General features: G+C 43.5%; 1 protein-coding gene across 1 annotated transcript in view; it reads left to right on the forward strand.

The window, feature by feature from the left end:
* The first annotated feature begins 1,450 nt into the window (after positions 1-1,450).
* Positions 1,451-12,122, forward strand: part of USP12 (ubiquitin specific peptidase 12) — an 87,888-nt gene continuing 77,216 nt past the window's right edge. Inside the window, exon 1 of the mRNA XM_038573408.1 lies at positions 1,451-1,665. Within this exon, the coding sequence (XP_038429336.1) occupies positions 1,618-1,665 (48 nt within the window). The 5' untranslated portion in view covers positions 1,451-1,617. The remainder of the gene's footprint in view (positions 1,666-12,122) is intronic.

The following is a 12,122-nucleotide window of genomic DNA, read 5'->3' on the forward strand; positions in this document are numbered from 1 at the left end:
ACTATGGAAACGGCATTCATGTACCAGAAATTGTTTTGCACCTAAATTTTGTTTGCTTTGTGTTTTGAATGCTTTGAACCTATTAGGTAAGGCATATCTGATTTTGGAGCTTTATCTGAATTCAGGCCCTCAGCCACACTGAAACGGGGAACCTGAAAAAAAAAATACCCCATCGCTGCAGCTCGCATCACAATTGCGAAATATTACAAGCTTTCTAATATAATAAAGTTATTCTGCTAACTTGAACTACTTTCTCAAATAGGAAGAAATAAAGCTAAGCTTCCTGACATGAACAGGATGCAATGATGTATTTTATAAAAGTAGAAAAGAGGAACTGTACCCCTAGCTGACCCTGCTTAAGGGTTTCTCACAGGACATTTTTCTCACTCGGGAGACTTCTTGTCTATGGCAACATCATCATCACTGTTGGGTTGAGATCTTCTCTGTTTTGCAACTCAACTTTCAGAACAAATATATTTAGGTACTATATTTATAAACATATTCTAAATTTACGGCCAACAGGGAGGCGGGAAGGCAGCTTGGCCCCCGCTCCCCATCACTTATCTTTCTTCCTAATTGAGGGAGCTAAGTATATAGTTTCTTTTTTGTCTTTCGCTAAGTTATGGTGCTTTGACCCAGGTGATTCACCCACTACAGGTCAAAGACCCCACAGACCACCTGGTATTTTGTTAAGCGCTGGGGATGTCGGGTTACCCGGTTATTTTAACCGTAACAGAGGCAGGTTTCCTCCCACCCCACCCAGAATTATCCAGATCACCTCCGTTTCATGTTTGAGCAGTGGGGACCAGCTGTCCCCTCGCCCTTAGCAGAGGCTGGGGCTCAGTCCTTCTCCGGGCTCAGCCAGGTCGCCGCCGCCGCCCCCGCTGCCCTCGGGGCCCCCGCGCCGCTCGAGCAGCCTGGGCTCTGCCGGGGCCCGGGCTCTAGGACCGCGAGGGACGCGGGCGGGAGGCGGGGTCTGGCCGAGCGCGGGGTGGGGCCGCGCCGGAGTCCCCCAGCTCGCGCGCCCCGGGGTCGGAGTCGTGCGCGGCGGAGTGGGCGGGGCGCGCGGCGGGTGGGCGGGGCCGCTCGGGCGGCCGGCGGGCGGGCGGGGCGCGCGGCGGGTGGGCGGGGCCGCTCGGGCGGTCGCGGGCGGGCGGGGCGCGCGGCGGGTGGGCGGGGCCGCGCGGGCGGTCGGCGGGGCGGGCGGGGCGCGCGGCGGGGGGGCGGGGCGCGCCGCTGGGCCGCGCAGCTGCCGGGCAGGCCGGGCTTTAGGGCCTCGGCGGAGCCCGCTCGCCGCGCGCAGGGCGGGGTGTCGTGGCGGGCGGCTTCGCGGGCAGGCGCGGGCCCCGAGGCAGCGGCTGCGCCCTGCGCCGGGGAGGAGCCGGGGGCGGGCGGGCGAGCGGGCGGCAGGCGGGGACTGGGGCCCGAGGCGGGGAGTGCCGGAGCGCCGGCGGCGACGAGGGCAGCGGCGGCAGAGCAGGCTCGGTGCGTGGGTCCGCGGCGGCTCGGGGTCCGCCCGCGGGCTGCGGTGCGAGCGGGCGGCCCGGGCTCCTCTCCTCCCCCGCCCGCCGCCGCCGCCGCCGCCGCTGTGATTGGGTGGAAGATGGCGTTGGGCGGATGGAAATCCTAATGACAGTCTCCAAATTCGCCTCCATCTGTACCATGGTAGGTGCGGCGGGAGGGCAGCGCGGGCGGCCGGGACGCGGCCCTCGTCCCCGCCCCTCGCCCCTCGCCCCTCGCCCCTCGCCCCTCGCCCGGGCGGCCCGCGGGGCCTAGCGCGGGGCCGGCGGCTCGGGCCCGGGCGGGGGCGGTTGGACGGCGGCGGGCGCGGGGGCTCGGCTGTTCCCGGGGAGCGGGGAGGCGGCGGTCGGCGCCCCCGGCCTCCGCTGCCCGAGTCTCCCCCTCCCCCGCGCCGGGCCGGAGCCGCGAGGCGCACCCCGAGCTGTGGGCTGGCGGGCGGCGGGCGGCGCGGCGGCCGGGCCCGGGCTGGGCTCGGAGGGGGGGACGCCGAGCAGCGCCTCCCGGTGCGCGGGGCGGCGGGGCCGGGGCCGGGGCCGGGGCCGGGGGCGGCGGGGGTCCGGGCGGGAAGGCAGGGTCTCATTCCTGCCGGGAGAGGACGGAAGTCAAGTGCAGATTTCCTCCGCGCGCCTCTGCGAGGCCGAGGCTCCCGCCCGCTGCCTGGGGGAAGGGGGTGTGTGTGTGAAGGTGGAAACTTTAAATAAGTGCTGTTGAATTTTTTCCCCATTTTCTTACGCTCCCGGAGCGGCGAGCTCTCCGCTTTTCTCCCGCGTGTCCAGGTGGCGGTCTTGTCTTTGCAAATCCACGTTAATCTTGGAAACAGCTTAAGCTTCCCCGGTCGATTGTTTACTTTAATCCGCCAGGCGCATCTGCGTGTAGCTGGAAGGGCTCCTCTACGGGGACTGACTGCAAGCGTGGCTGTTTGGTTTCGTTGGGGCTTTTAAATACACTTTCGGGGAGAAGTGCTAATGCCTGTTGCAAAGTCCCGAATTAATTAAAGCCGAACGTGAGTGCGTTTAGTCTTGGTGTTTTCGTGATTGGGGGGGTGGGGGTGGCGTGGGGTGGGCGCCCAGGAGGGCCACAGTTTCTCCGCACGATGGGGCACATTCGTTTCATTAGCTCCTTAGGTGCTTACGTCGAGGGATCATAATTCTGAGCCCTCGCAGAGAAAAGTTATTCTTTGCAGTATGGGCCTACAGATTGTTATTAGAATGTCTGAAACCTTTCCTTCTGCTCTTCTGCCCCTTTTTGTGCGCTCCGTTGCCTAAGGAGATTCCCCAAGCCCTATTCGATTTGAGGGTAGGGTGGTACGTTTTATGTGCCTTTCTTTAAGGAGTGGTGAATCAGAGTGGAAGGAAGGATGCTTTAGAAGCAGATTCTATACTGCACTCTGAGGAACAGTACAAAAAAATGGCTGAAGTCAGGTGGGATTAAAATCTACAGTCTTAAAGAAATCACGTTCAGGAGTGAGTCACTGAAGAATCCATTTCCCCAAAAGGATGTTTGTTCTTTCTTGCAATGTACGTTTTAGGAAAGCATTGATATTAAAGGACTGTATTAATAAACGATTCCCTGGGATCATTTGGATGAATTATTTTTAGATATGCCAATTACTATCTTATTCTGTTTCAGAAGGAATGTGATAATTAATTCTTTGAAAGTGATAATGTTTCCAGATTGCTGAGCTATACAGATTGTCTGGTCATAGTTCATTGTCAAAGTCTATTGCTTCAGGAGTGATGTGTTTTACACTTTACTGACCGTTCATTCATTCAAGTATATAAGGTGCATACTTAGCCCTTGCTAAGGGCAAGAGACTGGCTGATGCTGGGGAAATAATAGTGATCAAGGCGGTCCCTGCTTTCATGGTGTTGATGATCTCGTTGAGGGACACAAACAGTATTCAGGTAAACATATTAATAAATATAAATGCTCTAATTAGATTAGGAAAACGAGGAAGAGATTTGCCAAGTCAAACGCTGAGTAAGGGATTCTAACCTGAAGAATGTCAGACTTCAAAGCTCTTTCTAGGGCTTCCACTGAAGTGCATTAATTGCATGTGGTGTGTGTATATTGTTGGTGAGTAAGGAAACATCAGTGCCTGGTCCAATAAGATTGTTCCAAAACCAGTGTTAGAATCGGATGTATCTATATTCGTATTTGAATAAATTCTGATGCGCTCCCAAAATAATGCTGTGTATTTCAAAGTAATCTGTAATCTTATTCTTTAAAGAAGACTGCAGGGACCTGGGTGGCGCAGCGGTTTAGCGCCTGCCTTTGGCCCAGGGCGCGATCCTGGAGACCCGGGATCGAATCCCACGTTGGGCTCCCGGTGCATGGAGCCTGCTTCTCCCTCTGCCTGTGTCTCTGCCTCTCTCTTTCTCTCTCTGTGTGACTATCATAAAAAAAAAAAAAATAAAATAAAATAAATAAATAAATAAAAAAAATAAAAAAAAAAGACTGCATCCCATCCTAAGAGTTACAAAATTGACAGTCAAGAAAAGTAAAGGTATTTACCTTTATGCCTTTGTAGATGCTATTTTGGTAGGCTTGAACACTCCTCCTTCGCTTCTTGTCTGGTGAGTGCCTACCTGTCTCTTAAGCTGGTAGCCTTACCTGAATAATCCTACCCCTGTCCATCTCTACCCTCCATCCCCCGCATATGATTTCACACAGTTTTTGTAATCTCAGTAGCATTTATCATACTTGCTGTGTTGTAAATTTTTCTCTTATTAGACTGTGAAGGCCTTAAAGGGAAGGACTAGTGCTTATTTCTGCAGTTTGGTGGATCACTAACTTCTGCAAATGCTAGAACAATTTCCCAGAGCCCTTTATTTCGCCTACCCGTCTGCGGAAGCCTGTTCAGCATGGATGAGGCTGGGAGTGGCAGGGAGGAGGGGCTGGTCCTAAAGAGAATGATTCTGCTTCTCAGAGAATCAGCATCTGTGAAAATATTTAATGATGAATTGGAGTTTTATTCTAGGAAATAGTGAAGTTTACTTAACTTTTTCATTTGTCAACATAAGGTATCTGGGCAAATTGGCAATACCTTCATTGGATTAAGTAACTGTTAAAAACAAATCTTTTCAGGAACATCTTATTCTAGGTCACTATTGTTCTGCTAACATGTGAAAATCTGTTTTTCTTAAGTTAGTGTTATAGCCTGACCTGAATGATTCTGTTTAGATTTATAGGGATTAAGTTTGCAAAGAAACCTCTAGAAATGTCTCCTTATTTGTCCATGAAATAATATATTTTCAGTATCACACGGTATCTGTTTTGCCTTTGAGGTAGCTTCAGATATCACATAGTAGTTACCTAATATTAAATAGTGTACTTAATAATTGTGAAATGATGGGAAAAGTGGCTGGATACATACAGAGGGGCCTAGGTTTGGAAATTGCCGTGGGAATTGGAGAGCAGTTTGGGTGGCCTAACTAGAAAGTTATAATGTGGGTCATGGCTGTTACTTGGAAGCAGGTGCTCTTAGCACAGTGGTAGGGGCTGCCTAATGATTGTTAATGCCAACTGGCACCATTACATCCCTTCCTGTTTGGGTTGTAGAAGTCATGGCTGGGAAGAGATTGTTGAGAAAGGGGATTGGATAAAGGAGAAATTGTTCTACTAGGAGTGGTAGATCCTGGGGTGGCCCTGGTCTGGCTGCTTGCCCACTCCCAGTCACAGCAGGGGAAGTAGAGCCATTAGAACATGGAGAGGTCAAGGCCACAAGTCAGCTCTCCGTGGGTCTGACAGATTTACTTCTTAAAAGCCTATATCTAACACACAGCACCCTATACATAGTAGCTCTTAAACTACTTACTGGAGGAAAGTCACAGGTGAAGCTGGCTGTTTATCTTTAGTTTTGAGTCTCATTGGGGTCACTCAGTGAGAGTTAACATGTGTGTAATGTCAGTGTAATTTATCATCACTCCAGAAAAAAAGGAAAGAGAGGAAGAACCCTCAAAGCCTGTGCCCTGTTGATTGCTCCCAGGGGTGGGTGGTGGGTGTGGATATGGGTGTGTGTGCACTCTGGTCTCCTTTCATGCAGCCTGAATATTGTATTTAATAATAAAATGCTTTGTTCCTTCTCAGGAAATAGGATGGATGTAATTCTTTTATTAGTAAAATAGTTAAGTTTTTATTACTATTTTATTAGTAAAATTGTGCTGCTTTGATAGGAACATTCAAAGTGAGTTGTTACTGTTCTACTAATTTTTGCTGTTTTTACCATAAATGTTAATTTTAGGCAGGAAAAGTTCAAAAAGGAGTATTTTTTTTTAATGTAAATGGTTAAATACTGATAAGGAATGTTTGAGCATGTGTTTGAGGAGGCTTAGTGGAGAGAACATTTAAAGTAAGTGTTATAAAAGTTTATTTAAGCCTGCTAATCTGATTTTGGCTGAAATACATTTTGGTTATTAAAAATGATACATTTTCATAGGCAATTTGGAAAATATTCTGTAAAAAGCATTTGAAAACTCTTAAGCAAAAAAGAAAATACCTCCTGGAGCACATTTTGTCTTTTTAAAAAAACTTAATTGAGCTTATACCCTAGATAAAATTTTATGTTTCAGTTTTCCCTATGAATGATTATCTTGCTAGTTTTTAAATTTGTACAATTGTAGGATAAGCATGGGTAGTTAAATGATTAAAATGATAATAAGGCAAGATTGTTAACTCAGAGAGAGGTATAGTGATAGGCTACTAGGTTGTTGACAGGTTATTTTATTGATCATTAGAGGATAAAGTCATATAGTTAGTAGAAATGGAATTTTGTAAAAGATAATGGGTTTATTCTAATCTTAGGCACTTATTAGTTTTCACAAAGGTAAGACCATTGGGATTTGAAACTTTTAATATGCTTGAAAAGTATAGTTTTAAGTATCATATGCAAATGTGTGGAATGTCTATAAAGACTGGTTTTATTTTGTATCATGTGGTTTTGCTTACCTTCTATTTCTGACTAATCTTTTTATAATAGATCTCAGAGCAGGTTAATTATTTACCCTACCATGATCCATGTGGCTAGTTCAGTCAGACTTATTCATAACATGTCTTGTTGTCTTATTTGATTCCAGGCTTTTGACTAGGCCCCCAAAGATGGAAAACCTCCATTTTGTTACTTGCAAGTTTCTTTCTTCCTGCCTTTGAAATCATTTTTATTCTAGTTCTGAAACTTTTACTGTCTCAGAAAAGCTGATTTAAGCACTTGTTTACTTAGTAGCATTAATTTTTTTCCAGAAACCTTCATTTTTCCAGATTTAGTCTAACCAAAAATCTAATTTAGATTTTGTTAGTAACTTAATTCCAGAAACTTAATTTTTAATTTTTTTTTTTTAAGATTTTATTTTTATGTATTCATGAGAGACAGAGAGAGAGAGAGAGTGCGCCAGGGACACAAGCAGAGGGAGAAGCAGGCTCCATGCAGGGAGCCCGATATGGGACTCAATCCCGGGACTCCAGGCTTATGCCCTGGGCAAGCGAAGGCAAGCGCTAAACCACTGAGCCACCCAGGCATCCCAATATTGAATATTTTACTATGTATCTTACAGCATGATACATTAAAAAGAACAGTTGGACCAGAAGATAAATTCGCATTTTGACATTTAGCTCTGTATATATATGGGAAAATGTCTTAAAATTTTCTTAGTTGATTTTTCTCATCTGTGAAATAAAGGGATTAGATTAGACAGTTTAATAAATATTTCTTGTGTGTTTGTTTCCTTCAAGATCTAAAACTGAATACTTTGATTCCTAAGAGTGTATCAGTTATTATTGATGTCATCATTATTTTGGAAGCTCTAATCATGTTTTATCTATTAATTTTTTTCTTCTTCCTTTTTGACCACCCCTCCGCCCCCACCTGTAGCCCTACAGCTGCCAATCTGTTCTCTGTATCTATGAGTTTGATGTTTTTTGTTTTTGTTTTTTTAAGAGTCCATGTATGAGAGATCATACAGTATTTGTCTTTCTCTGTCTGATTTACTTCACATAACATAATACCCTCTAGGTCCATCCATGGTGTTGTGTATGGCAAGATTGCATTCTTTTTTCTGGCTGAGTAATATTCTGTTTTATGTACGTACCATAATTTTTTTTATTAGCCATTCATCCATTGGTTGATACTTAGGTCGCTTCTGTGTCTTGGCTATTGTAAACACTGCTGCAGTGAACACAGAGGTGCGTATATCTTTTTGAGTTAGTGTTTTCATTGTCTTCAGGTAAACACCCAGAAGTGGAATTGTAGGATCATATAGTAGTTCTAGGTTTAATTTTTTTGATAAAACTTCATACTGTTTACCATAGTGGTACCAATTTACATTTCCACCAATATTGCACAAAGGTTCCCTTTTACTTATTTCTTATATTTTTGCTAATACATTCTAACAGGTATGAGGTTGTACCTTATTGTGGTTTTGATTTGCATTTCTTTGAAGATTAATGATGAGCATCTTTTCATATATCTATTGGCTGTGTGTCTTTGGAAAAATGCTTGTTCAGATCTTTCGCCCATTTACAAAATCAGATTTTTTTTTTTTTTTGGTAGTGAGCTGTATGAATGGGTTCTTTGTATCTTGGATATTAGTCCTTTACCAGATAATGATTTGCAGATATTTTCCCCATTTAGTAGGTTGCATCCATTCATGTTTTAGGTAATATAAAGAGTGTGGAATTATATATAAATATGAGTTATGCCTATTTCACAGTTTTGTTCATGGACAATTACAGTCAGAAGTAAAAATATATTTCTTCCTGTAAAAGCATTTAGTGGAGGTTAGTGATACTGCCATTTTATTTATTAATAGGCTAATCTATGTAACTACTTATATTTGAAAATTTTTTCTTTTCTAATACCATCTAAAATAATTTTGAATTGGTGCCCTTTTTTGAGATTCTGTATTTGTTTCCTTAGGTGTGAGTGTGACCTTGGACAATTTAATTTCTGTGCCATGGTTTCCTCATCTGTAAAATGGGTGTAAAATGATACCTGGTTCATAGTAATCACTCTATAACCGTGGTGGTGGTTCTTTATTACTCCTCTACACTGATTTGCTCCCCTCAGTGTGGAAAGAACTCTTTGGCACTACTAATTAATGTTAGCTCAACAAATATTAGTAAGTAAAACTGAAATTTATTTTATGAAATGCAAATATTGCAGTTCATTTTCATTACAAGAAACAGCCCATTAGTAGTATATGCCTCTGGAAGCACAGATTTATTTTGAAGTGGATTAGATATAAACCAAGAATGGAGCATTTGTCTTTCTCTTTTAGGTTGTAGAAAGATTTTACTCCTTTTGTTTGGAAATAAAAGTCTAATTTGGGACACCCTCAAACATGTTTTAGAAGTTTAGATAAGTTGGGAATATTACTTTTAAAAGAAAAATCTTGCCTTATTTTTTGTACTAGAAAAAAAATACCTCAACTTTTTGTCATCATTGGACGAACTGTATTAAAGTCAGCTTCAGGCCTTATTTCCTTTTGTATTTTCCTATTGTTCCTGCCTCAGTCCTTTCCTAGAATAACATCTCTTGTTGGCCTACCATGCAGTTACTCAGTCTACTTTTAGATCTTGTCTAAAACCTATTCTCTCCTTGTCTGATAGGCTGGAAGAGTGTTATTTAGATATCTGTAGTGTTGTAAGGTGTTGTAAGAAAAGCGTAAATGCTAGATATTTAAAAAAAGATTTAGTTATTCATGAGTGACAGCGAGAGAGCGAGAGCGAGAGAGAGAGAGAGAGAGAGAGAGAGAGAGAGAGGGGCAGAGACACAGGCAGAGCTGGAGAAGCTGGCTCCATGCAGGAGTCGATCCTGGGACTGGGTCATACCCTGAGCTGAAGGCAGGCACTAAACCGCTGAGCCACCCAGGGATCCCCAGTGCTAGATATTTTGAACAGTAACTTGTGGGTTGCTGGGTTGAAAACTCCCAACCAGAGACACAGTGTTGTTGAAAATACCTAAAACTAAAGTTTGATCATTTAAAATCTTATTCTTGGAATTTGTATTAGAATGAGGTGAGGGAGACAGTTTATAGACCCAATTTGTTTTGGAAGAAAAAGTATTATCTTTGCTTTCACAAAAGTACTCAGTTAAGAAGAATTTTGTGACAGTGTCAAACACAAGATATTTAATATGGTACATAGCATGTGAGGTACTGCAGCTTTTCATAGTCCTCTGTGTTCACTGGCTTATGCTTTCCTGTTGCTTCTTTGTAAGAAAGACAATTCGCTTTTTCTAAAAATCGTGTAGTGCCTACAGAGTGTATAAGCTTGCCTAGACTCCCCATCTGGAGGAATCCACATGTCTAAGGCTGAATGCCAGTAAAAATTTTATTTCCAACTTAAAACAAGAAGTGGATGTTTATTTCAGTGATAGCTGACAGATGTTCTTATTGAAATGCTTCATAGGTGCAGGAGTCATCCATGCATTTCCTACTTGTGAATACTGCTTTAAATTACAGTATCTTTTAGCTGAGTTCTGGTACTGTTGCCTTTGATTTTATTTTAGTGTTTTAGTGACCTAATAAGTCTTCTGTCTGATAGTGTTTTTCATGGCAGGATGGGGAGGATTTTTTATAAACTATTAGTGACATGCTTTTTTTGATTGTTTTTTTTTTTTTGGTACAGAGTGCTTTTTTTCCAGTAAGTACTTTTAGGAAGTATTAACGGAGAACTGCATTATATCAGAGTGTTTGAGGGTACTGAGAACACAGAGATGACAATTATAAGCCCTGGTGTTACAGAGCTTCCCATTTATTTTGTTCTGAATGGGTTCTAGTTGTGCTGAGAAAGTAATCCTTGTGGCCTCTAGGCAGCCAGGAGGTATTTGGATTTGACCAAGTCACATCCAGGTGAGAGCAGTCTTCCCTGTATAGTTTTGTGGACTCTACAGTTACTGTCTAGGTGTGCCCTGATGAGGAAAAGGTTTGGAAGGACAGTAGGCATACAGAACAACTGAGCTCAAGGAGATGGTTTTTCTATAAGTATTGATACATGTTAAAGAGGAAGTGGTTCTCTTTCTCTGAGAGAGAAGAGGACTTCAGGGAAAAAGCTTCACAGAAGAGGTTTGAACTTTGTGAAATGAAGTCATTTATCGTGTAGACAAGAAAGGGTGGGATTCTAGATGCGAGCAAAGGTCTAGAGTCATGGGATAAAGTGCTACTTTTACAATCTGTAGCTAGTTTGGCATGGAAGGAGTCCTGGGAGAAGTAAGGCTGGAGGGGAGGAAGGGACAGAAGTACCAAGAGAGTGTGCCAACTATCGACTCTCATTAAGATATCATTAATATATGTATTTAGCCTGGGCGAATGTAAATTCAGAGGAAAGTTGTGGGGATAATCAAATAGTGGAATTGGTAAAAAAAAAAATGCCAGTAAAGGGACGCCCGGGTCGCTCAGCGGTTTAGCGCCTGCCTTTGGCCCAGGGTGTGATCCTGGAGACCCTGGATCGAGTCCCATGTCGGGCTCTCTGCATGGAGCCTGCTTCTCCCTCTGCCTGTGTCTCTGCCTCTCTCTTTCTGGGTCTCTCATGAATAAATAAATAAAATCTTAAAAAGAAGAATGCCAGTAAATCTAATTACATTGATTGATTAAAGTTGCTTGTGTGTGTGTGTGTGTGTTAAGATGACAGTAACAAGATGGGGTAGAGAGAAGGCTGTTCATTGGGTAGTGAAAACTTGATAAAGGTTTGGTCCCCCAAAAGCCCCCATATTAGAAATGTTAAAGTTATATATACCTGTTAAAAATGAAGGATATATACGCAACCACAAACCAGCTATCACTCAGACTTTCAGGGTAGGAAAATGGAAAAGCAAGATGCAAAATTTGGAGGAAAAAAAAATGATCAACAGAAAACCAAAATAAAGTGGAATAAGCTTTATTACATACACTTAATCCATTTAGATTCATTAATCTGTATTCTAATGAAGGGACTACCAAATAGGATAAAATCCAAAGTACTGTTAAACAAGAAACCTGCCTAAAGGGATCCCTGGGTGGCGCAGCGGTTTGGCGCCTGCCTTTGGCCCAGGGCGCGATCCTGGAGACCCGGGATCGAATCCCACGTCGGGCTCCCGGTGCATGGAGCCTGCTTCTCCCTCTGCCTGTGTCTCTGCCTCTCTCTCTATGTGTGTGACTATCATAAATAATAAATAAATTAAAAAAAAAAAAAAAAGAAAAAGAGTGTTTTTAAAAAAAAAAAAAAAAAAAGAAACCTGCCTAAAACAAAAAGCATATATACTAACACAATACTGTTGTTATACATAAGAAAACCAATTGTGTAGATTGATTTTTGAGATACTTCAAAATCATTTCAAAGTTGCCTAGTCCTTTTTCCCATAACTGGTGTCTTGAAGATCCATTAAGGGCTAGGAAAGCTCAAGTAATACCCCTTTTTCACAGATAGAGAAATAGGCTTCAGGTCATCCCCACATCCACTGGGGATGAGGTCTAGGTTTCTTGACTCCCAAATCTGTAACAGTATCTACAAGCCAGTATGTTAGAGCTTTCATGGTTGGGACAAAATTATTTTTCCTTCCTTTTTAAACAAGAGTTTGGGAAGTCCCTAACTTCCAGGCTTTGTGTGTGTGTGTGTGTGTGTGTGTGTGT

Source organism: Canis lupus, chromosome 25 (genome assembly GCF_011100685.1).
Source record: "Canis lupus familiaris isolate Mischka breed German Shepherd chromosome 25, alternate assembly UU_Cfam_GSD_1.0, whole genome shotgun sequence".
NCBI classification, from domain to species: domain Eukaryota; kingdom Metazoa; phylum Chordata; class Mammalia; order Carnivora; family Canidae; genus Canis; species Canis lupus.